The 27,675-nt window shown below is 39.7% G+C and overlaps 1 protein-coding gene across 5 annotated transcripts in view; it reads right to left on the reverse strand.

Moving 5' to 3' along the window:
- Window positions 1-27,675, reverse strand: part of C5H4orf50 (chromosome 5 C4orf50 homolog) — a 101,469-nt gene that overhangs the window by 39,488 nt on the left and 34,306 nt on the right. For 4 of the 5 annotated variants that reach the window (XM_032791973.2, XM_075066601.1, XM_032791972.2 and 1 more), the window contains exons 11-16: window positions 23,986-24,042; window positions 23,346-23,528; window positions 15,442-15,490; window positions 14,031-14,161; window positions 12,757-13,002; window positions 11,222-11,645 (exon numbers count right to left, since the gene is read on the reverse strand). In XM_032791973.2, the coding sequence (XP_032647864.2) occupies window positions 11,222-11,645; window positions 12,757-13,002; window positions 14,031-14,161; window positions 15,442-15,490; window positions 23,346-23,528; window positions 23,986-24,042 (1,090 nt within the window). Of the gene's footprint in view, window positions 1-11,221; window positions 11,646-12,756; window positions 13,003-14,030; window positions 14,162-15,441; window positions 15,491-23,345; window positions 23,529-23,985; window positions 24,043-27,675 lie in introns of those variants that run through there. The other variant, XM_075066603.1, reaches the window with a different exon arrangement.

Raw genomic sequence — 27,675 nt, forward strand, 5'->3', positions numbered from 1 at the left:
TATGGATGGAATAGCTAATTTTCCCTCTGGGTTGAAAGAAACTGAACAGATTGCTTAGAAATATGTAAACCCCATTTTCCTTAGTGCAAGGAAGCAAAATCCATCCAGATGGAGAATATCGAAAGTATCAACTGGCACATTTTACTCACATTTTCTCTACTGATCACTCAGTTTACAAGCCGTAAAGAATCCTGTGGCACCTTATAGACTAACAGATGTTTTGGAGCATGAGCTTTCGTGGGTGAATACCGACTTCGTCAGACGCATGACATGCTTTTACAGATCCAGACTAACACAGCTACCCCTCTGATACTTCAGTTTACAAGACAGTTTTATTGTGGCCAGCTCCCCCATGCAGAGAGAGTGGTAAAGAGCACCATTTGTCATTCACCCATTCAAAGACTTCCGCAATAAGGGATTGATATCAGCTGAGAGGGAAAAAAAAGTCTCTCTCAATATGACAGCATCATCATCATGGCAAATACGAAAGGGACTTAAGCCTCGCTGCTGATGGAGCACCAGCTAGGTCCTTAAGGCGGCCTAGCTGGATATTCAGTTTATGTCCATCACTGACCATTTTATCGTGCCACTGAAATTTTTGGCAACCATATGCTCACTGGCTGAGTAGCAGAATTTCTTGGTAAACATACTTCAGAATTCATTGGTCTCCCATCCTAATGTGTCCATGCCATCATTGGGCCTGTTTATCCAAACCAAAAAAGCCACCGAAACTGAACCAGTACTGAGGGAGGTGGTTGCTGGGTTTGGCTTTGAATATCCTCATTCTTGACTGTGTCCTGCACTACTACTGTGCAGCTGAGGAAGATGACAAGAATCAAAAGCATCATTCTGGTGCTCTTCAGCCTTCTTCAGTTCCCAGATTTCACTGTCATACAACAGAATCGGTATAGCCATGGTTCTACAGATCTGCAGCTTCATAGCAAGCTTAATGTCACAATGTCTCCACAGAGGTTGCCGAAGGGCCCCAAACATAGCAACAGTTGCTGCTAAATGAGTGTTCACATCTTTCAAGTATCCTCCAGCACTGCCTATGACACTGCCCAAGTATTTGATAATTGCCACCTGTTTGTTGTCCCACCCAGACAAGTTAACACTGAGCTGTTGTAATCTGGAGCTAGAGACTGCTTAAGGATAATGACCAGGGGACTTTGTTTTGTCTGGATTAATAAAAGACCATAACTGATGCTTCTTGCCTGACTAGATTGGCCTTAAGCAGCAGCAATTCACCTAACTGAGCCAACAAGACAATGTCATTGGTTCTCCAAGCAAAATGGTGGTCAACTGAAGGCCATCCAATATGTGCATTTGTTTAAAAACTACAGTCCTTACAGTTTCCCATTAACTCCCACATTTGGTTGAGGGTTACATTTTCTTTGTAAATTGGGAATCAATTCCAGAGCCTCTTGATGGTTCACAGTACAAGCCTTTTCGGCAGTACTATTCCTTAATGAGTTTTTAAGAAAAACAAACCCTCAGTTTCAATAAGTCAAACCCTGGTGTTCTTGCTCAGGTGCCTTTACAATGTGTGACACTTCAACGTGAGCGTCCCGTAATAAGGAGATCGAATGCTTGGCCCAATATGAATCCTTTACTGAGTTAAATCATTCAGGGGGAAGATTTTCAAAGGCAAAAAGGGGCAGTTAGGCACCCGGCTCCCATGAAAAGTCAATGAGATCTGAGCACCTAGCTCATCTGTAACATTTTTAATACTTTAACATTATCTCTCTGTAATTGAAGCCTTAATAGGCATTTTCTTATGTTTATTAATATTTATCTCTTGTACTACTGAATCAGATGGATGTCTCCTGGCTATGTTTTTTTCATTCTTGTAACATGATTTTCTTTATCCTAGAAGCTTAATACTACACAGGTCCAGCCTTTTAGATGAGGACTGCTATACAAGAACAGCTGTGGCTGAGTGACAGAATTAGATAAAATGCATCCTGTCTGACTGGGCCATGTAACACAGCCCTTTACTTTCCATTACTCTTTGAGTTAAACTAGTGACGTAGGGCTATGGGGTAGGGCTTAATTGATACATAAGGACCACCGTTCTTCAAGGTGGTGGTGCCCTTAAGTCATCAGCTTCAATCATTCTAAAACATCAGGTTTCCCTCTGTTTCAGGAAAGGAAGACAAGCAAGAGTCAAGAAAGTGAAAATGAACAAAGCACCAATAACTTTAATCATGGCTCTGGGGTCTATGTAAGAACGCTCAATCTAATAACAAAAGTGCTCAGTGGAACTGATACATGTAAATTGTGCATGAGCTATGATTACAATGGTGTCCTATTACCACAGTATCATGGGTAAGCCCAACAGGCACGCTGCACATGGTTGCATAGTATGCTTCTCCAAAAGCTCAGGAAATGAAGAGATTAAATGATAGAGAAAGGGAGGGTATGGAGGATATTATGCATATGGAACCGAGTGCAAAGCACATTGATGGAAATGGGATTCTTTGCACTGATATCAAGGGGCACTGCCTCAGTCTCCTGGTTATTTTGTTCAGTTATGTGAGTTTGTGAGGCTTAGCAGGAACAAGCCCCTAAGTTTCCAGGGTATGTTAGGAGAGACAGAAAACAGAAGTACTATGACCTTGGTTTAACAGAGAACATAGAAATAGTCACAATCTGATATTCAGCATAGGATTCAAATCCAGTTCTTAATATCCAAAATGTAAGTTATATGGATGAGATTATGTGACCTCTTTTCTGATTAGAGTTAGTTTGAGGAACAAAATCTGAGTTTCCTTATATTCAAAAGAATATAACACAAATTACCACTGCATAATAATAACAGTACAATTACTTTATTTACAAAGTGCCTCACTTCCAAGGCACTCGGAGTTGCACAAGCAATTGAAATATAGTCCTTTTAAAATAAAAAAGAAAGCGCTTCTCCCTCTCTGGAGAATTTTGATATCTTTTTCATTTACTGCCATTATCTGAGGTGGCCAATTCTTTTACTCACGGAGAGCAATTTATGAAACGGAAGGCTGTGTTTTGTCAATGTTATTTTTCTCTCCTCAGTACCCAGCGTGCCATTGTGGACAGTCATGCTCATCCTCTGCAGCCCCATATTCTTCTGGCGATTTGTAGGAATAGGAGAAATTATTTGTATTCTGACTTCCCTCTCCCTGCATAGGCACCACCAAAGAAGTGAATAAACCAGCCTTCATTCTCTTTTTAATAGCTGCTTATTCAATTAAGGAGCGTGGGAATTAAGGGAATTAGGAACAGGACACAACGCAGACCCAAAATGAAAAAAATTCCATATGCTTAAACAGCCTCATAGAGAGAGAAGGGTACTTAACTACAGAAGGAATTTCACAAAAGGTCAGGCTTAATCTTCCCATGTATTTGAATATGTCCCTTAATATACTGCTCTTCTGCAGCAAAGATATTTCATATTATGTAAGAGGAAATATGTGCTTGGCTCTCAGATAAACAGTGAGTTTGTCTTCACCTTGCGCAAGGGCTTATGAGCATTAGTGCAGCCGTTAGACCTGACAGATGCCCATTGTGCATGTGCACATAATCTCTGACTTCCTGGGCATGAAGAGAACCTCTTTCAGGTATGTCTACAGGGCTGGCTCTAGGCACCAGCTTAGCAAGCAGATGCTTGGGGCGGCCACTCCGGAGAGGGGCGGTAGGTCCAGCTATTCGGCAGCAATTCAGCAGAGGGTCCCTCGCTCCCAGTCAGAGCGAAGGACCTCCCACTGAATTACTGCAGATCGCGATCGTGGCTTTTTTTTTTTTTTGGGCTGCTTGGGGCAGCAAAACCCCTGGAGCCAGCCCTGTATGTATAGCTGAAGGCCTCTACATACATATGTGAGATTTTCCTCTTATTTCACATAAATGTAAGACATTTACCAATCGACACCTGAATACCTAACAACAAAACCAATACAGCTCATGTGTCAAAATAAAGGCAGAAACATACGGCTAACTTGAACCAAGAGAACAAGGGCAAATTCATTAGTCTTCGGGCAAACCTCACAAAAGGGACCAGTTCCCAAATAATAGAGAACATAAGGATGAAAAGTTGGTAACAAATACAAACAGCCAGAAAACAAGGGAAAGGGCCCCAAAATGCTATCATTATTTCTATGTACACAGGAAGAATCGTCCAGTGGTTAGGGCAAAAGCCTTGGATTTGAGAAGCCTGACTTCAATTCCCTGCTCTGTTACAGACTTCTTGGGTTACCATGGGCAACTCACTTGGCCTCTTGGAGCCTCAGTTTCCCATCTGGAAAACAGACATAATAGCACTGCCCTCCCTCTCAAGGGTTTGGGAAGGATAAATACATCAAAGATTGTGAGGCACTCAGGTACAATGGCAATGGAGGCCATATAATTAAATATCATAGATATATTTAGCATCCCCATGGGCACCCCGTTTTACCTCTAGACATCGTATACTGCCCCCACAACCCCAGCACAAGTTCCAGCATCCATCAAGGATCCCCCACACCCAGGAGAGGAGGAGTGCAAGAGAATTGTAAAGATGGCAGAGATGTACAGAACTCAGCCACACAGCAGCCCCTTATTCAACACTTCTTCCTATACAGAAAATCATATAAGAGAAAAGAAAAATAGCAATAGCAGCTAGTAAAGCTCCAACCACAAAGAGCCAGACAGCACTGGTGTCATCCAGCTGCTGCCCCACCTCTAGCTTTTTGAAGCCTGCTCTCCAGAAGGGACTGCCTGCAACCAGCTGTAAGTGCAGGTGGGGGCTACTCAGAGATGTAGTCCTAAACCCAGAAATGGGAAAGCAGAGAGGCAGCACACAGCAGATGTTTAGGACAGTGGAGAGCAATAAAAGCTAGCAAAGTCCTGCCTTTCTTATTGCTTTGCAGGTAGAGTGGCTGGTTGGAAACACGAGCGAAAGAATTTCTTGTGGTTCTCAGGTTCTGAGAAGTGTTACAAAAAAGTGAGAATGTGCTTACGGAGCTTCCCACCTGAAGCAGCTTCTACCAGCCAGTCATGAATGTGCTGCATCACACTGTGAGGCCTTGGCCTTTTCTCTTGCTATTGTCTAAATAAAATTAGTAAAAACCCAAGGAATGTGGAGGCATGACAATCTCTGTATTGTAATATAATTTTCATGCAACAAGAGTAGGACTCTATCAGTTCCTCCATCCATGTTTTCATACCATGCCCATTACTACTGTGTCTGGGCACCTATTTCTGTTCTTGTGAGAACAGGAAGCTAAGAGTCCCTGTTTGCTTTTATCTGTTGATGTTAAGCAGGGAGTCACTTGTCCAAATCACATGCCTAGCCTACCACACAGGTGATATATCTAATCTGAGGTAATTGATTATGCTGATTAATTGGTCCAAGTAATGAGTAGAAGGGAACATTTAATATACTGAGATTTGGGGCCAGATTCATCCCTACACTGGCTGCTTTAAGCCATTCCTGTTTTAACTTACTGAGTAAGCCAGGCTTACAGCTGATCTGCATCACCAGAGTGACACAAAGCTGCTGAAGCATAACGGTGAATCTGACCCATCATCTATCATATGATACTCCGGTTTGTCTCTGGATTGCTATAAATTGTTTACTCCAGAAGTTACTACTTTTTATCTCTTCAGCATTTGTTTCACAACCCTGAATTATGTAAGGAATGAACATATTTTGCTTGCATTATGGGGGTAGAGGGGTTAACAAAAGTCTACACTATGAGCTAAGTGCATGATTCCCAGCTCACATATTCACCCTAACTCTCATTGAGGTAAGGCTGGTCTTCACTATGGGGAGATCGACACTGCTGCAATCGATACAGCAGAGATCGATTTAGCGGGTCTGGTGAAGACCTGCTAAATCGATGGCAGAGCGCTGTCCGGTTGACTCTGGTAGCCCACCTCGCCGAGAAGAGTAAGCAAAGTTGACCAGAGAGCGTCTCCCATCGATGCAGTGCAGTGAAGACACCTGGGTAAGTCGACCTAAGTTACGTTGACTTCAGCTACATTATTCACACAGCTGGAGTACCATAACATAGGTCGACTTACCCCTGTAATGAAGACATAGAATGTGAGTATAAATAGCAGTGTAGCTGTGGTAGCACAGGCAGCAGCAGTGGCAGCATAGCTTAATAGTGCCGGGTATGTATCTGCTGGCTTCAGGTGGGTTTGTATTTGACATGGTTAAGCTGTGCCGCGATTGCCCATGTTATGATGGCTACACTACTATTTATACTTTGACTAACTCAAGGAGAGTTAGTGTTAGTATCAATATGAGAGCTGGGAATCTCAACATTAGTTCAGAGTGTAGACATAACCTAAAAGGCACTCATTCTCTTCTTGGGCCCCACTTCTTTTTTCCCTTTGTATTTTCAGGTAGAAGAGGGGGCCATGCAAAGAGCTCTGCCTACTGTTTAACACTTCTGGTGCTTATGCCAAGCCTACACTTGTAGTAGAAGGCAACAATCTTATACACAATGTACTTCACCATGCAAAGACGTCCAGGATCAAGGCCATAGAAAGGATAATGGTAATCTTCCTAGCACTGTATTATGAGCCACAGCTTCTGAAACAGTCAGTTTTCCATTCTAGCACCTTCTGTCATCCTATTTATTCCCCTGGAGAAGAAGTTGTCCCAACAGAAATGGACTAAAATCAAAGCTACCAGCTGGCTGACCTGATGAGATTGTAGATGTACAAACAGATGTAGACGTTTCTTGATTTAATCAGACCTTTAGCAAAAGGACTGCACTGTATAAATCTTGCTCCACACTTCATCTGGCTTCAATAATTGGCTTTAATGCTAGTCAACTTAAGGCCTACACAAAAAAGCTATCTCCAAGGAGAAATTAAGTCAGTGTCTTTCTACAGCAGGAGTGATGTCCACAAGATACATATGCTTTCTTAAGGACAGAAGAAATATGTTACATGTACCTTAAATATAGGGGTCCAAATTCTACTTGTATTTACACTGATGCCAGTCAAGAAAAACCTCACTAACTGTTTCTTAAAAGACTTCATGGACTCAGAGTAGGATTTGACCCTGGTTTTCTTATGCAAATTACATGATACAAAACAGAAGATATGCAGGACATGAAGACAGAATATAGTCCTCAGTTATAATGGAATTTAATATCCATTTCATGGGAACTCAAAATCCCCAAGTGAACCTGCAAGTGGATGCTGGTATAATGCACCACTTTTGTAATGAAAGCCATGAGTTTTGCCACCTTATCTCCTTTCAAAGCTTTTCCAGATCCTCCTCTTCCCCTGTGGAGATTCCTTGACTCCCAACAGGCTACACAGACCATGTGTGTCCCTTTGAGAATATCTTGAATGTCCTGGAATTAATGACACTACAACTGGGACTTTATTATTTGCGGGAAAGCTATTTCATGTCTTTTTTTTTTTAAGAGGTTTCTAAAATGTTATTGGTAATCATTTTAATTTTCCCTTTCAAACTTGTACACTAAGGGAGCCTGGATTTATAGGTGCTTAGGTATGAAAAATTTTGTGAAAAATATTTGTAAAACAATTCTAAGATAGTTGTTTTAAAAAATATGTGGCATATTCACAATGCATGATGGCGTGGTACATGGGTTTTATTGGCATTCTTTTACAATGACTTTCATAACTCATTTATGGCCTGTCAAGATGTGTGTTGTGTTTTAAATTCATAGCCAAAAAAAAAGGAGGACAGGAAAGGAATGGGATTTAGGATTTCGGCATGAGATTTTTAGTGAAGGTGAGAGTCAAAGAGGGAGTAAGCATCATTAGAGATATTATCGTTTTTCTTGTTCTAATAGTGTTGGAAGAAAGTGAATGCTTTTTTACCATTCTCATATGACAATGCCTAGGAACACTTTATTCATCAGATCACTATATATTTCATATTAAATTTATACTCTATTGATTTTTTTTAAAAGTTTACCTTTAAGATTAAATGCTTTCGCTTTAAAACTGGGAATCTCATGTGTAAAAAATAATATAATCTGGGCAAGTACTGCAAAAATATGCTCTTGAACACTCATTTCAAAAGGTATTGTCAACTCTATTTGTTTTCTGTGAACTTTTATATGAGTTCTTTTTCTGTGCAAGAATTTGCATGTGAAATTAAAGTCTTGTGAATCTGTATGCAGCTTCATGCTAAAAGTGTTTGTGAGGCCATATTGAAATCCATTTTCCTTCCATTCATAAACGTTTTGATCATTCAGCTGGAGCAGAAATAATATCATTTGATTAAGGTAACCACTCACAGGCCACAATTAACAAATAGAGAATCGCTAAAGACATAAATAGAGGGAAAGCAATCCATGGCCACATGTTCATATAACATGTTTATTATTTATCCAGGTCTGATTTTTATTGAAATTGTTCACACACAATAAAGAGCTACAGTCATTGATTTATTCTTTATGAACAGTTCACCAAGCCCTATTGGTAAACCCAGAGCCCCAGAGGGCCTCAGTTTGGCAGGACACCAATATATGAACCATCTGGCCTGTGACTGGCACAGTTTGGAGCTAGCTTCTCTACATAATGAATTATTACATTTAAAGAATTTGAAGGACATGGTTTGTTGATGTAATACATCCTCTAGTCTTTATTCATATATATATAGATACAAACTGACTTATCATTTCTCACTTGAACACTCTATTGGGTGCTGTGCAGGAGAGGGATGGAGAGGAAGATTAAGGATGTAAAGCTTCAGGTGAACTACCTTTTCCTATGTTGCTGCATACAGCAATCTATGGAGGTTACCATTAAAAAGTTGGCATTTTCCCAGCACAGTATCTAAAATTCTACATTTATCCATTATACTGATAAGAAAGCTAACTTATAACCATTAGCCAATGGTAACTAATGGAAACCACTATATTCGCACTTATTTTTGTATTTAGAAATAATGTACTTGCTACATAGATTATTTAATATGTAGGGGATATTAGTATTTAATTGAAGTCCACTGTGTCTAAAAAGACACAATCTTGTATTTGTTTAATTAATCCATTTGCTTTATTTAATAATTGTCTTTTACACTACAGTGATGGTGTTCAAAGGAAATGTTTATCAGACTCTATTACACTATATATGCTGGTGCACATATGCAAAACATACTCTGGTAAGTAACCCTATTCACAGAAGTATTCACACTGATTACTTACAAGAAAGGCCCTATAATGGGATGATTGGGCCAACCTTCTTATGTAGTAACGTTTAATATACCAGGGTTTGGCCTACAGACTAAATTTATGAGTAAACATCCCTCTCATAGCTTATATCAGGAAGGCAAAGCTTCAGTAAAAATGGCTATTAATGTACTTTATCATTTTACCATTGCCATTTTTAAAATAAACATGTTTTCCATATTGGAAGCTTGTTAGCATTAAGCAAGGCAGTTTGACATTTTATTTACTGTGTGTTTGTCTCTATAGAATTGTTGGCTAGGCATTAAGAATTGCAGGCAGAGATGTCATAGTACTATTCTGACCATCAGCAGCAGGAGCCTGAGTTTTGGAGCCCCAAGGGGAATCTTATCTGTCTGGAAAGCATGCTGAGATAGTCTGCTTTTGTCTTTGCAGCTGGTGCGTGTCTATTATAGAAGGCTCTGAACAAGAATCAGTTTCATTATTACCATGTGTAATTGTACCCTTACCGTCCCAAGCAAAAAGCAGATGTTTCCCCATGAAAATACAGTCCTTGTACATGTGTGTTAAGATGTCCTCACAAGAAGTCAATGCCCTGCATTTCTGATCTCCGAAGGGTAGAATAATGAGCAAAATATTCATCTGCTGGGCCAAAAGAATGATCAACCAGCTCGGAAAGGAGGAGCATGTAACTGACATATGCCAAAATGGGTACTTCACTGACAAAAAATAAAAATAAAAATCTTGTTTTAAAAAGTACAGAATGATGGTTCCATTACATCTTCTGAACTGGCTACACAATAGAGAATTTCCATCAGGATTAGTGCTGGTGGGAACTCAGTATAATCCAAGGCTTCAGTGGCTTTGGCATTTTTACTACCCTGTTCATGGTTTAAGCTGCTAAAAAAAATGGTAAACTGGTGACAGAACTGGCAGGAATATTTTCCTAAAATTCACTAATACAGGCATATATAATTTTAAAAGTTATTCCTTGTGAAATAGAGCTTTCCAAATGGTAATTAAAACTCGTAGAGCTACTCCATTGAATCATTTTATCCTTCTTCTCAAAGAGCTAAGATCACCCTGTTTCACCCTATATATCCCATATTGCCTTTTTAAGATCATCTGTTCATATTTCTGTGTCAAACTCTGACTCTGAGAACCAACTGCCTCCATCACTGACTGATTTGTGGGGTGTTCTGCTTTTATGCATCTCTTCCAGGTGCTATCCACAACTAAGAATAGAGGACAAGAGAAAGAGACTACACTGCAGGGATAATACAACAGGCTAACCTTAACATGTGCGGATGAAGACATCACTTAGACCAGACTGTGACTTCCTTTAGTCACAATGATAAAAAGTTACTCTCATCAGTATCATATTTCAGTCAACGGGACACCCTGAGTGAGCGAATTTTCCAATATGGGTAAGGGGCATCCAGTCTGGTCCTTAGGAAACAACTTAAACAGCCATGCAGTGATATTTTTCAGATCCTAAACCCTGCAGGAATACACTGCTTTATCATTCAGCTAAACAGAAAAATGTATAATTTAAGATCCACTGACAATAAACAAAACTACCTGTCATAAAACCTATGTCCATTATATATTTCTCTGAATTCCAAAGGAAACAGTCATTAAACAAATAAAGACTCTCCTGTAGTATTTGCCATTGTACATTGAAGCAAAGGGCTATAATTAAACCTGAAACTGACTTAAGTGATGTTCATAACTCAAACCAAGAGAAGTGAAAAATAGTAAACTAACAGTAGAAAGAAAATTGGAAGGTAAACTGGATATTGAAAATTCTGTAGGTTTGGATGGTTTGCGGTGTTATTAGCAAAATTGGTGACAAAATGGAAGAAAACTGTTGGTAAAATTTTATTCAATTTGTTGTCAAAATTTTGTTTCCAATACATTTTCTAGCCACCTCCAGTTATTAGTAACATATGTCAGGGAATCTGTATGCTTAAAATAGATTATTTTAAAGTTGGCACGTTCCCTTAGTCTGTCTCACAGAGAGCAGACACAAAAGATTAATATCTTTATAACAATGGGAAAATCACATGGTTAATGCTTTTTACCTTGTTTTATTTCTGAGGCTTTTACTCTTTCCAGTGAAGCTGATTTCTCTCCAGTAGGATTTTGACCTTTATTACTTGCTGACAACACATCTGACAAATAGCTTTTTGCTGTGGTAGCTGAGGTTGAACCATCTGGTTTTTCTCCCAAGATGCATGTGTTATTCATAATGACATTTTTCTTTTTCCTTCCCTGGAGAACACCACCTGGATGCTGATTTCCTGGATGACTGTGGAATACGTCATCAAATTTAGACAACTGGTACCTCCCATTTATGAGACGGAAAGAGCTCCTGTCTGAAAGTTTCAGTGAATTGTTCATTTTTGACACTACAGGCTGGGATGTCACATCTTGGGCTGGATGACAGACTGAGGACAAATTGCAATCCGCCTTCAGTTTTGAATTGGAAGAGGCAAATGAAGGTATCTGAGGAGGACAGAGGGAAGAGTATGTAACCTTTGAATGTTCGCAACCACAAAAAGGCATCTATCAACATATAGTAAAACAGACCATGTGATTCTGTGCATTATGACTGCTGTAAGCAGTATTTTTCCATGTTATTAGCTGTACAGTATGTCTGTTATGCTTTCATTGGAATTTAACTCTCAAGCTTCTGCACTAGCAGAGAAATGGACTAGATGATCAAAAAGTTCTTTGCTTTTTGCCATCTATAAGATCTATAGTTCTTTGATGATAACGGTAACATCATTGGTCCTTTATATACACGATTTATTCTAGTATAGATTGCCAGGAAGCTGGGGCTGAGTGGCACAAATATATGTCTGTCTAAACAGTTCTGTTTGTTAATACATTGTCAGAATAATACATCTGTTACTGTGTTATTAGTATAAGGAGCAGTTTCTTGCATTAAAACACACATCATTTGGAACATGCTTGACTCTTTATGTGGCTACTGTAATAAAACAGAAAATGTGTTTTTTGTGGGTTTATTTCAGTTATTTATTCTCAGGTCATCATAAAAATTCAACAATGTAATGTTGCAAGATCTGGCATGGATGCTTTTTATTCTAGCAGTCTCTCATCTTTCTTGTGCAGTTAAAAGGTGGTTGTATTGCCTTGAAGTGGATAAAATCTCTTGCTTGTTTAGTATAGCAGCAGACTGTCATAAACAGAATTCCTGCAGTTGATGGAAATTACTACAAAGAGCTTCAGGGCACAGGAATAATTGGTTCATTAAACAAAAGGGAAGAAAGAAAAAGGCAGATCAGTAGCTACATATTGGTTAGGTTTTGCCATTATCTTTTTGTTACCATCCTGGAATTTCCAATGCTGATCTTACTGAGAGCTGCAAGGGTGAAAACAAACCTCATATTTTTTTTCACATCCTCTAGGAGCAACTATCAATTCTTAAACAATAGGTAAGAATATTCATAATGAAATACAATGTGTGTTTATCTGCCTCAGATTGTCCTAACAACCAATAAAGAAGTTATTTAAATATTTATGTGATTCATGAACTGATGGCTAAGAATAATTGATCTCATTAAATTAATAACTATGAAAGTGATTTATTGACCTGGTAATTACTGCGATGGTTTTGTCTAAGCTCTCCATGCAAGCCTATGATCCTCTCTGGGCATGTTAATTTTAAAGAAGAAGTAGTGCACTTGTTTTGAGTTGTGTGAGCACAGCAGATGTCATCTGACTTCTGTAGAAAGCTTGCAGGAATTGGCCTTGCCTTCTCATTCGCTTCAGCCTGGTAGGTCCCATGATTATTTGGCAGTCCATTGACCTGTGAAGTGTCTACAACAGGATGCAGTAACTGCAACCAAAAATGCTGTTATCAGGAATTCAGGTTAGAAAACGTTTCTGATAGGAATGGCATGGTTTTCGATCAACAGTAGTCACTACATTGAACATGTTGCAGGAATATTCATAAAAACAATTTTGCAGAAACCATATATACGGAATTCAAGAAGGATAATACATTATTTTTACTTTGAACATTTGTAAGTACCCTGGAAGCATCCTTTTGTCAATCCAAAGTGGAAATGTCTCTTATCATAGAATATGCTTGACTCTAGATAGCTCCTAGAAATCCCTCTCACAGCCCCACTTTCAGTCCCAAAATAAAAAAGCTAAGTGAAAATATCCAGAGCCCTCCTACCAAACAAACAAAAATCCCCTGACTTACTTTTGTTCAGAGATCTTGGATCACCTGATACTATTTCTTGTTGTAGCGCCTAATTTTGGCCTAACAATTGATAGGAGCCCAATAATTAGGGCCTAATAGTTAATGGGAGTCTCTCTTTTGATTTTCAGTGGGGGTTAGCTCAAACTGTTATTGAGTTAGGGCTTGTCTTCACTACCATGCTACATTGGCATAGCTGCCTCGATACTTGTTTTCACCAGATGCGCTATGTCAATGGGAGAGTGCTCTTCTGTTAACGTAATTACGCCACCTCAACAAGAGGCAGAAACTATGTTAGCAGGAGAGTGTCTCCTGACGACATAGCCTGGTGTAGACACTGCTTTAAGTCGATATAATTTATGTCACTCAAGGGTGTGTTTTTTTCACACCCCTGAATGATGTAAGTTACATTGACTTAAGCGGTAGTGTAGACAAGTCCTTAGTTGTTATAATTAAATTTATTAACAAGACTAGTATCGAGACAGTGAGGTAAGCCGGAGAAGGCTTCAGGAAGTCACAGCAGGTCTGCCTAGTATTCACATACATACATTAGAAGGTTGACAGGCTGTAAGGGATGGAGAGATTACAAAGGACAGTATTCAAACATTTTAGGGCATGAAGAGATTGGTTCTAAAATTAGTGGATCAGAATTTACTCACTACAGGAAGCACAGTTTGAGGCATCTCTGGTGGCAGATGAAAGTCAGCAATAGCAGTGCAGGTTCTAGAACGCAATGACCCACTCAGATGCAAATCGCTGTTTTCCCCAGTAGGCATAAGAGTCTGTGACGCTAAGAGAAAAACACAGCAGCAAATCATCAAAAGCTTTGTAGTTGTGATACATTTAGTTTCCTACACTCTACATAAAAATCCACTTGAATCAAATATGACCTGATACATGAAGTGGCCTTTTTACAAGTATCTGTTTCTCAGTACCAGCACTGTTTTGTGTCTCAGGATACTGAGGGCTCCAGGAATCAAAGTACTGAAACTCAGTAGTGAGGTACATAACCATGAGCATTACTGAACAAGAATGCTCTAAATGTTTATCTTACAATACAGACTAATATCCCAAAGTATACACTGCGTTACATTTAAAACCTTGGGTGAGTTTCTGGGACAGGCTCTACTTTAATTGTCCTGAAGTCCTGGTCAAGAACCTGGGGCGGATGGGAGGGAATATCCCTAGAGCATTACAGGCAGCACTGAGAATTTCATTCCCAAAATGTGACTCAACCCTACCACAAGTCATTGCCCTATCTTACTCTCAGGGTACATGTGCTTCCCCCTCAAAGTTACATGTTGAATGTTCAGATTATTTCTTCTATTAGTTAATTTTTGCCCCTTCATTTTTTCAATAATTCATTCCACCTTCCCAAACTCTCTTTAGAATGAGTTTCATCTTCCTCTATAGCACGGGGTGGCAGCCTTTCAGAAGTGGTGTGCCGAGTCTTCATTTATTCACTCTAATTTAAGGTTTCGCGTGCCCGTAATACATTTTAACGTTTTAGAAAGTCTCTTTCTATAAGTCTATAATATATAACTAAACTATTGTTGTATGTAAAGTAAATAATGTTTTTAAAATGTTTAAGAAGCTTCATTTAAAATTAAATTAAAATGCAGAGTCCCCCAGACCAGTGGCCAGGACCCGCTGCTCTATAGTTTCTATAGACTATGCCAAGTGGGAGGGGTGTAGGAGAAGAATCTGCAAAGAATTTGCTGTTCCACAGGTCACACACTGATAAGACCTGAAAAGCATCCACATTTTTTTAAAGCATTTACATGTTTGGAGAAGAAAGAGTTAATGCTTCTGGACAATTTTCATTGCATATTTTGTCTGAAGCTAGGAGGCAACACTTACTAGGAAAATAAAAGACCATCAAGAACTTTAGGAAAATACTTCAACAATTGACTATGGGTGCTACTTTACTAAGCTTTTTTTTTTCTGCCTATATATTGAAGCAAAACCTGTTGCTAGACATCTGTAGTGTATTATGTGTGAGGTCAGAAAACAATTTCCAAACTACCTAAGCTACAAGCAGTTTTATTTTAAAATAAAAATGATACAAACCTCGTCTATGTGCTGTCTTCTCAGGCATTACAAATTGCTGTGATCGTCTCTGTAAGAACAGATATTAAAACAATTATTGATCAGAACTGCTTATCTGAATCAAATGAGACATCTAAAAGGGCACTGGGTCCAGCACTTTATATATGTTATTTTGTATCCCGCTATTTTCAATCATCTTTTTGAAGGTCAAATATAGCCCATTGGATGTGCCCTCTTGTATTTGAAAAAAAATAAATACAGTCTTCTCTATTTCTTCCCCTTCTCCCCCTAGGATTTCTAATAGAACAAAAGTCACCTTTGTCTGCTTCTGTGATGTCATAACTAGAGGCCTGATCCTGTGACCAATCTTGGGCCTTAAAAGGGAGTCAAAGGCACCCATCCCCTTCCAGGAATGATCAGCACTTCACAGGAACAGGCTTTAGAGCTGAACCAGAACTAGACTCCAAGATCCGGAGCAACTCTCCTCCCTAAATGCTGGGTAAGTTCAGATTCTGACCCTTTAGGTGGAGATCTTTTTTTATTATGGGGTTTGGGAAAGTCATTTCAAACCTATTTTCTTCAAATTTGATACACGTGACAGTAGGAGATAAAGCTGTATTTATACAAAGATAGACCAGATTCCATTGTTCCACCCAAGAAGCCTCAGAAAAAGTTGTCCTAGCACAGTGGAGAAAGCAGTTCTACTGTTCTGTTTGTCACTTAGCCTCCGCCCTAGAAATCAAAGTGCTAACTCAATTGAAGAAGTTCTATACCTGGTACTTCCTTTCTTTAAAGCTTTAGGCAAACGCATAAAAACCAATGTTTCCCATGAAAGCTGAAAAATTCTGGCCTGCGTTGTCTCAGGAGCTGCTTTGGAAAGGAAATGTAATTCAGTCACAATTCCTCCAAAGTTCCAGGTTTGTAGGAGGGAGAGGGAAGAGAGGGGAGTATGCGGTATTGGCTCATTGCCTGGTTCAGCACAGAGGTTGGAGAGGTGGAGCCATGGCTATGCCCACTCCTTACCCACTTGAAGTATTGAACCTGCAGCCTCTACTCTCCCCTCTCTGCCTGGACTCAAGACAAGATCCAGACAGATCATGCGTAGCTCGGCAGGCAGGGGTGGTGGTGGTGGCAGGGGCTGATGGAGGCCATGTTAAACTCTCTTAGTCCCCTGCACTGCCATGCAAACATTTCAAAGGTTAGCAATCTGAAGCACAAGTGAGATATAAACAGCCCCCATTCATGCCAGGTGAAGCTGGCGTTCTTACCATTTAAACTATTACTATTTACCCTGAAGGCTCTCAGGTTGGTTTTCACTGAGATCCAGCCTAGATTAGAATATTATCTACAACTCTGGCCACATTGTCTCCTTGTCGTCCAAATTCTCCCTCAGAACTTGATACATATCTCAGGAAATTTGGAAAATATGCAATAGAGGTGGTGCCCCGACAGCATTGTTATAGTCCAAAACAGAACAGAACAGAGTAGGAAGGAATGATACGTAATTATCAGGGCACATTGACATAGTCTTGATTGGGAAGGGCTTATTTATTAAGTATCTTTATTATTGTGCAAGGCGCATTACAAGCAGGGAGGAAGAAAACCTGTTTGGCAGAAAGATTTTCCAATCAAAACAAACAACACTCAAAGAAAGGACAGACAAATTGGATGTAACAATTGACCATGTTATTATTAATTATTATTAATTTGTATTACTATAGGGCTGAGGTAACTCAATCATGGACCAGGACTCCATTGTGCTAGGCTCTGTACAAACACAGAACAAAAAGACAGGCCCTCCTCCAAAGAGTTTATAATCTAAGTAACCTTGGTTACATACTTTTTTATTTTTTAAAACCTCATCATGTTTGGTATTTACGATTTTCAATTGTCTAGTTAATTACTGTTATGGATCCACAGATCCCAAGTGCTCTTGAACTGCTCTGGAACTGTCCTGGGAAGACCCATTTAGTGCGTCAACACCCTTCTAGTCACACTCTTTCACTGGGGTAAGCCCCTGGGCTTCACTGCCTCCTGGGTCTGAACTTCAGAGCCTTCAGCACCCCTGCTTCACACCATGAGCACCCTTCCCTGAGTTGGGCACCTGAGGGAGACTTACACACCCAAAGGGAGCAAGGCACCCCCAACTTGCTTTAACTGGAGTGGCGCACAGTCAGTGTTGTAAAAGCAGGAGGGTTTATTAGATGTCTGGAACCCAGGATAGGAAGTCCTTAGTTAACATAGAAAACAAAAAGTGACAGCAAAGAACATCTGGGTCAGTCCTGAGCCAAGAGTCCTCTCCCACCCCTCTGTAGTCCCAGTCCAGAAGCTTCTCCACCCCTCCAACAGCCCACACTGAACAACCCTAAGGAACCCTGTCTTAGTTCTTTGTTCTTGTTCCTGGGAAACAGGGTCACCTGGCCAGCCTCCTTAGCCCTTTGTTCTCCAGCTGGTCACAAGCAGCTGACTTCCTGTAGAGGGTGAGCCATCCATGGTCGTTAGTTGCTAGTTACCAAATGTCTTGGCAATTGGAGTGGCCATTGTCTTTTTCAGGCTCTCCAGGGGCATGGACCCAGTCCCAAGCCCCACATGGGCAGGCGTCAATCACACCTGAATCTCTGCAGAGAGTAAACAACCTTTCCCCCTCACATAGTTAACCAGGCAGCTCATAGGGGAAACTGAGGCACACACAGTATTCATGCAAAATATTATGAAAAATTCCCACTCCATCACAATTACCATTATTATAAGAAGGTTTTCAAGAGTTAGGCCTTTTGGAAGAATTCACAATGAGACCATGTTTAGAAATAAACTAGTTATTTCTCCACCTGCCCAGCTCTTCCTGTTTATATTAGACACACATGAACATTAAAAGTGCCCCAAACAACATACGCGCCTCTAACACAACTTATAGAAGTGATGCAAGGTCTGGTGTACAGGCCTTTATTTTTGGCCACACTGACATACGTTCTGGGGATGAACAAGAGCTGAAATTAATCTTACGGTTTAGTTGTGGCTTCTAAGCAAGTAAATTAATGATAACAAACAATGCTGCATGTGGTGCATTGTTTAGAAGTGAGGAAAACCTTCCAGCGCAATTTAAACTGAAGCTGCCCATCTTATTGGACTTAGACCATGATCCCAGATGTGTTTCTTCCGTTAAGCTTATTACTTCAACTTGTATCCTGGCATTAGTGGAAAGCCTGGTATTTAAACAAGGATACTGAAGGTTAACTTAGGAAAACACAACCTCATTAGTCAACTGAATTTGCTGTGTCACTGAAAACCAGTTTAAATATATAATGTTGGGCTGTAAAACTAACCAATCCAGGAAATTCAGAGTGATGGCTGCCACCCTGTGCTTAACTCAAGCTAGATCTTTGGCTGGTATGAATCAGCATAACTCCTTTGAAGTCACTGGAGAATGCTGATTTATGCCAGCTGAGGATCTAGCCAGCACTATGAACTCAAAGTCACATCTTCCAGGTTGTTCGTTTTATATCATATAGCTTTAATATTGTTAATAATTTTTTCAAATATAATTTAGTTGAGAGGGTTTTTATTGCAAATAAAACATTTTTGTCAAGTAGTCTTAATAAATTCATACTGTATGGAATGCAATGGCCACCAGCCACTTGGGCCCTGATTCAGCAAAACACTTAAGCACATGGTTAACTTTAACCATGTGAGTAGCCCTAGTGATGTGCATAAGCCCCTTGCTGCACTGGGAACTGTACCAACTCAAATGAAGTGGAGAATCAAAACTAGCACCTTAAAAAGGGATCTAAAATAGCTTTTCTATAAACCACACTGTTATAATTTTAAAGTCTGATATCTCCTGAACCACAAAAACTAGGTACAAATTGTTTGTGGGCCCTAGACTTCAATGGGTTTAGGATCAGCCCTTATATCATTGCAAAACCTTGAATTCCAGCTCCCCAATAGGATAAACAAGGTGTGTTGAGGCCTGATGAGTTTCAAGATATCAGGCCTTAAATTTATCTCTTCGAGAAATGAGTAAAATTAATACTCTATCAGAAATCTTAGGAGGGGGAACTCTGTCTATGTGGGGGTTTTCTATAGCACCCTTTGAAATGTTGAGGATGATTTCTGGGGAAAGGAGGAAATGTTTGGGTTAGATTCCTTTCTGATTGATTGTTTAGTGGCAGTTTGAAAGCTGGTTGTAGCTTTGGAATGTTAGAAGTAGTTTTTGCTGAGAATAGTAGTGACAAAATGTTGGTGAAATGGTCAAAGATGCAAAATAAATTCAATTTAGTATAGGACTGCATTATTTAATAGTTGATTATGAAAATCAAAAAATATATCACCTGGATATAAATGAACGCTCTGTCCCCTCAGTCACTGCAATCATTATTTGTTAAATTAGAAATTAATTTAGGCTCCAGTCTTGCTTTGTAATCTACTAAATTGGCACATCTGCACCTGTACAGAGTTCCATTGCTACAGACTGCAAGCCCTTTGGGGCAGACATCTTGTCTTTTATTTGTCTGTTAAGTTGCATGAACAAGTATAGTCTATCACATGTTATATATATTTATTGAGCCTGATCCTGCTGACAGCGAGGCCAATTACAAAACTCAATCCATTATTTTTATGCTGGTACCTATATTTATTGAACAGGTCTGAACACATAACTGGGTAAACATGTCTTTCAACACTGTAAATTGTAATATAATTGATTGGCTTTTCCATGGCGCTCATCCACAGCAACATCTGATCACCTCACAAATATTAATTAATTTGTCTCCCCAACAGCTAACTGGGAGCAGTGAAATGTTACCTCCATTTTAGATGAGGAACTGAGGCAGACAGAGAATAAGTGACTTGTCCAAAGTCAGACTCAAAGCATAAGGTAGAACCAGGAACAGATTCCAGACTAATTCTTCAAGTACACCACCACTCTTCCATCTCACATTAACTTTGAGAATAAATATTTTCTAGGATAGAATGTAATCACTCCACCTGTCATGTAAATTAGTGGTTAATCTCTTTCTAGTTATAAGATTTTTGTGACATTAGAATAAAAGAACAAAGTTTACCAATTAAAACTCTGTTCAAATTTTTGCATACAAATTACAGTACACACACACACACACACACACACACACACACACGCTGAACTACAAACCTGGTTGGTTTTGGGGAATAAGGGAAAGTGAAAACTCCAAAAGATTATGGAACCAAATAACAATCTTAAATCACTTTCCTAATTGTAGTAGTTAAACTGAACTCAGTTTTGAGTCTTATCAAGACCCCAATGTACAACTAACATACAATTAAGTCACTCTTAACAATATACAGAAGCAAGTATTATTTCTGGCAGGTCATAAAATATAATGGATTAGGAGAACAAACAAACCTCTTCAGCGCCATATGAAATACATTGAAACATGAAGAAAAGAAACACCAACATAACCGTATGGTCATACTTTGCCATAAGTTATTGTGTTGCCTTTCCCTGAATGGCATTACATTCCAAAACCCCATACATCTTCATGTTGTTTATACATGTCTGAGCACAGCAGGAGCTAAGAAAGTGCTTTAAAAGCATGAAACAGGCAGTTCTTATTGCATATGTGTATCACTTCTGCTCTTGAGTTTCTTGGTGCAATTTTTCTGCCAAACAAATGAAGTACAGTACTGAGAAAAGAAACTTTCCTTGGTCAATCTCTTAATGGACACTCCTAGCAGAAAGGCCATTTAATAATAAATACTTTAAAAATGTAATTAAGTTTTGTTGCAAACAGGCATATCTGCAGTAACCTGGCATATATCCATGCTGAACCATCTCTGTTTCTGCTGGTAAATAAACTAGCAGTTCATAAGTGAAAAATGAATAAACTTTCTAGGAACCAGTTCTGCAATACTACCCTCAGTATAATGCTGGGAGGCTTTGGAGAAAAAATAAGACACCATATATCTTTCTTTAATTTTTATTAATATTATCTACAGGGTAAGCACCTCAGTTTTACAAAACACTATCTAACCCAAATGTCTTTATACCTCCAGCCATACAGTAGGCTTCTGTATGAGGCTACCTAATGTTATGAACCCTGGCACTTACCAAAAGTATTTGAGAGACAAGGTGAGGGAGGTAATATCTTTTTATTGGACCAACTTCTGTTGGTGAGGGAAACAAGCTCTTGAGCCATACAGAGCTCTTTGTCAGACCTGACCCATCTTGTCTCTAATATCCTGGGATCAACACAGCTACAACCATTCTGCATAAAACTGCATCACCCAGTTCTGAGGATAAAGGAAATTGAAATCCAAAATTAAAAATTGCGCTGTATGACAAGCATGCCAGCTCCAAGATGTCTTGTTTGGTGTAGTTCTTCGAGAACAGCTTCTTTGGAACCTTGCACGCAGACCCCGATAGTTATGTAGTTAGTGCTTCAGTTGCTTACAACATAGCTGAAATCCAGCTGCACACAGTATTGTCTCCATCATTCTCTTCACCTTCACTCTCTGCTTCTCCTTTGCCAGACAGAATTTGAAGTCATAATCTCTTTGGCAGTCAGTGTATTTACTGGCCAGGGCAATCCCCTGGGCGTGAAGCCAGAGTTACAGTATCTCCATCTGGAGATTTCTTCCCTATCCCCAGCAGTCCTGGATCAGTTACTGAGCAAATGCTGGCTGGATTTGTTAAGAAGTGCCACTGTCACAACAGAGGTAGAATAAACACTGAATGCTGAGCTGTTACTTTTCCATCCCTTTCTCTATTGTGTTGCAGCCAGCATAAAACTGGAGGAACACAAAGGTGAATCAGTCTCAAAATGTGTATATTTGACAAGGCGGAAGCACAGGAGATTTGAAGATGGCCGCCAGCCAAGACCCAATAAAGGGTAGGTTGGACACTAGGGTCAATGGAGCATTAAAAGAAATGAGAACAATAAATCAGAGTAAAATAAATTTACCTTCAGCCAAGCCATATGTTCCATGCTCTTCAAAAGAAGGATTTCAAGAGGTGTGGAAGGAGAGTGAATCCATTAAAGATTGTGAAGCCCTTTAAGATCTACTGATTAAAAGCACTATATAAGTGCTCGATTTTATTATTTATGATTATATTATTATTATTAAACTGAGGACAGCTGCTCCAGTGCTCTGGAACACAGAGTGCTCATTCCACTAGGGCACTCAAAGGCAGAAGTGGTAGCATGTAAACAAACAGCTTGGCAGCTACACTTTCAAACATGACCTTCAGTACTCATGCAGTCACTGTTTCAGTAAAGGGAGTAATCTACAAATTTGACCTCAGACGCACTGCCCCTCACCAAGGATTTGGTGCAATAAATAAGTTGAGGGGAGCCACTGGAGGCATACTATGTTCAGGCTGAGGAGGGCACAGGAAAAGGAAGAAGAGCAAAGGAGGACGAGAAGAATGGAGACAGGATGGGTAATTCTCCACTCTATTAATAACAGTTTTCAACATCAGCAGTTATGTACTTTTTTGGGGGTAGTCTTCACCTAGCCTAGCACTAGGTGTATCCCATTACAAGATTACAGTGATGCCTCACTTCTTATCACAAAATAGAAAAGACGTCTCTTCCTCTCTCAATTTCTATATTTGGAGGTGGGTGAAGAAGACATTTTAGGGAATTTGGGCATATTATGTCTATTATGTCTTTACCTCACAGTCTTATGGCTGGCAGACGTACCATGTGACCTCCTCCAGAGACGACAGCCCAGTCTACAGCAGGGATAAATTGGCATAGCTCCACTGATTTACCACAACTAGGAATCTAGCCCCATATATTTTCTGATAAATTATACTTTGGGCCCCCCAGCATTGGTTTAATAAAAGTCAGTAACATTTAACAATACACATTTCAACATCTGGCTACATACATTTTATACAGAGTGCAGGTATTGACTGGTATGATTGGGAATTTGTATGCATGTACCTCTAGATTGCATACAGATGTAAAGGTGGTAGTGTACTCTGCAAGTGCCATGTCATTCACCAAATTCTTTGCCTCTTCATTGAAAATGGAATCCATAATTCCATGCCTGTGAAATTCCCTGACCAGCTGGGTAATCAAGCTGTTTCTTTCGTGGCATTTCCGGACAAGGCAAGCCAGCTTAGCCTATGTAGCATAACAACAGACAAATAGACTTCAGTTCCCCAGTGTATTTATATTTTTTTGTCTAATCTGACTAAGTAGATTTTGATATCAGATTTTAAGACATTGCTCATATTCCTATATTTCTGAGCCATCAATCTCTGCAGCATCACAACCACAACAAACACATGCAGATAACTAGTAACTGATAGTTCAGTTCTCTGTGTACTAGTTCCCTCTGGTGGCAAGAGGAACAGCAATAGTAGCAATGATACCAGCTTCCCCGCCTAACCCTGGGCCTGCAGCCCAATTGAAGTCAAATGGCTAACATTCAGGAGGTTCTTCCTGGAAACAGGCATACCACACACTACAGAAAGAGTGTGGGTAAATATACTGTTACTAAGAATAACCAAATTAAGCTTGCTTTGTAATCAATAAAAAAGATCAGAGATGCTGCAACAGTTTCAGCAAAATACATTACCTTGAGCGGAGCTACTGTCAGGTCAGTTTCAGTCTTTCTTTTCTGAAGTTCCTCAGTCTAAATGAATGAAAAACATTTTGTACTCAGTTATTCAAGATTCCCTTTACAATGTTTTGGTAGTTTAAGGAGCTCCTTTATCACTGGCCTCCTCAGGTTACTTAATCACAGCAGCACCACATTTAAAGCCTTATTCTGGTATCCATCATTATGTGTGCATCTCCTCATGTACCCTATGAATCTTCTATCTCGCTTTTCCAGAAAGTAGTTTCCCCTTTTCTCATCTGTAATGTGTGGTAACATGCTGGAATTCAGGAGGGATTTTCTCCATGAGCATTTGGTGACAGATTTCAAATGTGTGCATAGAAAAAAACCCCATACTCTGCACTCACCTGAGGTGGTGAAGGTACAATTTTCAAAGATATATGTTCAAGATTGCATACTTTACAGCCTAGGATAACAACGTTTATTGCTTATAGGAAATCTGCTTTCAGATCTCTAGGACAAAAACACCCACCATTTTCAAAATATAAAATAAGTTTCATATTAATAACTTAGAATTAGACAATAAAATATGGATTTATTTATGCTCATGTGTATATATTTTATTTGACTGATAATGGTGATTTGCATTTATATAGCGCAATTATGACATACATTGCGTGCGTGCACGCACACATAAAATAATTATTGCATGAGAACAAACATGCTCATGCTGGAAGTGCTCACAATGCCATTTTACATTATTATTTGTGGGTTTGGGAAGGAATATAGTATGTAACAGAAAAGAAAGAAATTTTTAAATTGTATTATGATTGGGGGAGCAATGAAGGTGGCCAGGGAGAGATCCTTTCACTGGACACACTTCATTTATGTTGAAGCAAGAAATGAAATGCCAAGATGGTGAGGTGGAGCAATTAACTTTGGTACAAAGACCTTTATTTCATCCTGTATTCTGTTGCTCAACTTTGACATGTTGCACTGATAGTGAGGCTGATAAACCCTGCAGGCATGAGTCTGAGAGGGGTGTAGACAAGTAGCAAAGGATAATAAGTAGGCCACAATTTCAGTAGCAGCAAGGTGGGCCACTGGTGCATCTTCTGCAGGGCCAGCTCCAGGCACCAGTGGAGGAAGCTCGTGCCTGGGGTGTCACATGCAAAGGGGTGGCATTCCGTCCATTCTTGGGATGGCACAGTCTGAGCATTTTTTTTTTTTTGCTTGGGACAGCAAAAATGGTAGAGTCGGCCCTGATCTTCTGCAAGGTATTGAAGGGGTAGTTGCTATTGCTGTGAGATACAATCTAAATGCTGCCCTAAATGGATAGTTGGGAGGATGACCTGGGAGCTGTGTCTGCTCCTTCTGCTGTTAGGCAGGATTCTTTTGCCACTCTGTCTACTCCTGCTATTGAACAGGATCATCTATTGACAAAGCCCGTTATCTTGGAGTGAACCAGGCAACCCACCTAAAACCCAGCGTGACCTTCGAACGATGGCCACTCCCATCTTCATTTGTGTTTATTTGCTCATATTGGTTATTTAATGTGTGTGGGGGGATTAAGTGTAAAAAGTTTTTTTTAAATAAAGTAAAATAAAAATAAATTAAACTAACATAACAAAACCCAAACAAAGCAACTAAAATGCTAGCAAAGCGTCAGGAGATTTCATTCTAAAGGACATATCCGCAGGCTTCATCAGAAGTACAGTATGGCTCCCTTTAGTTGTTCAGTCATCAGTTCTGTTTTCAGAACAGTGAACAACAAAAACACCTTCCATTTAAGCTGTTGGCTTTTGGATTATTATGTTTTTAGTTAAAGTTTTTATATGGTGAATATTATTCAAAAGGCAATGAGTTACCATACAGTTATGCCTGTGATGTGAACATATGCTCCTGCACTTATGAACAGGAAATAACTGTGGCATCTCAGATGGCACTGTGTGGTAACTGGGGGCAGATGTAGACTTTCTAATGTGACCACTGTGATGTTAATTCCCACCTTCTTGGTGCACTGCTGGGTTGTCCAAGAAGTAGGGTGACCAGACAGCAAGTGTGAAAAATCAGGACAGGTCATGGGGGGATAACAGGCGCCTATATAAGACAAAGCCCAAAATATTGAAACTGTCCCTATAAAAAATTGGGACTTACGGTCACCCTACCAAAAAGGAAATATATTGTCTGAAGCACTCTGCCTGCCCTCAGCAGAAAGACAGCAGAAGCTGAACTTGTCTAGGCACTTAACAGTGAGGTAGCTGCAGACTATACTGGTGATAAGGAACTAAAAGTTATTATAATTAATAACTTGTCTCTGAACCTCCAGTCATCAAACATAGTAGATCTTCAAAAGATGAGATATGATGAGATACGGAACTGCGGCACTCCTTGCCTGAGGAGGTTGTGAAGTTAGGACTATAACAGGGTTTAAAAGAGAACTAGATAAGTTCATGGAGGTTAAGTCCATTAATGGCTATTAGCCAGGATAGGTAAGGAATGGTGTCCCTAGCCTCTGTTTGTCAGAGGGTGGAGATGGATGGCAGGAGAGAGATCACTTGATCATTACCTGTTAGGTTCACTTCCTCTGGGACACCTGCATTGGTCACTGTCAGTAGACAGGATACTGGGCTGGATGGACCTTTGGTCTGACCCAGTATGACCATTCTTATCTTCTTATGTGCAGTGCCACTATAATTATATGCATCAGAAATAAGCACACCTAATTAAAAGATAATTTTTATGCTGTGTTATGAGGCTCCTAGGTGGTTCTACACTGAGGCTACCTCCCTTTCACGAGGGCTGTGAGGGGGGGAAGATGAGGGAAAGAGATTTTCCCCAGTGAATGCCACATGATTTGCTGTTAACATTTTGGCAACACATCGCTGATCGTGCCCCATTTAGGGCAAAATGTTAACACTAATCAACTTGCCACATGAATTTCTCAGATAAGTGGCACTGAAAAAAAATTTGATGACACACAAAAACAATTAAGGCCTGTTTATGCTTAAAAGCATTGCTGCTTTACTATGCTGTTATAATTAAAGCAGCAAACCCTCCTCCCCTAGTGTAGGCACAGTTATAAACATGCTTATACCAGCATAGTTTATTCTGGTTTGGTGAAATGAAATAAGCTATACCATTATAAAGTAGCTTCTACTGGTATAACTGCATCTTCACTAGGCTTCTATCAGCATAAATATTTGAATAAAAAATAATCACACTCCTAACTGACATAGTTTTGCTGGGAAACTTTTTAAGTGCATACAAGGCCTAATACCTTGAACAAAAGAAATGCTGGTGGATCTTGGCACAACTTTGATAGACTTTGCTAAGTTTTGTAGTCTTGTACAGCATCTATACATTACAGTGATGGGAATTTTAGAAATGCAGACATTGGAGAGAGGAGAGCAAGATTCCCCAGAGAAAAAATTTGGATTCCATTTTGCCTGCAGTTAGGCTACAGGAATTATAATGGAGCTTGGCAGCAGCCTTAAACATGGGAAGACTATCAATCTTTCTATGTCAGCCACTCACACATTTTACTGCCATCTTTTCTCTCCCTTCAGATGATCAGCTTTATGTAGCTGCACTGCACACACCATTTTATTGCCCTTATAACTATTTCTTAGAAAGAAGAATATTTTGATCCTTTCATGTCAGAAGAAGAAAGTGGAATCAGCAAGCTAAGCCCATGTTAGTTCACAA

The sequence above is a fragment of the Chelonoidis abingdonii genome, chromosome 5, assembly GCF_003597395.2.
Source record: "Chelonoidis abingdonii isolate Lonesome George chromosome 5, CheloAbing_2.0, whole genome shotgun sequence".
Taxonomy (NCBI): domain Eukaryota; kingdom Metazoa; phylum Chordata; order Testudines; family Testudinidae; genus Chelonoidis; species Chelonoidis abingdonii.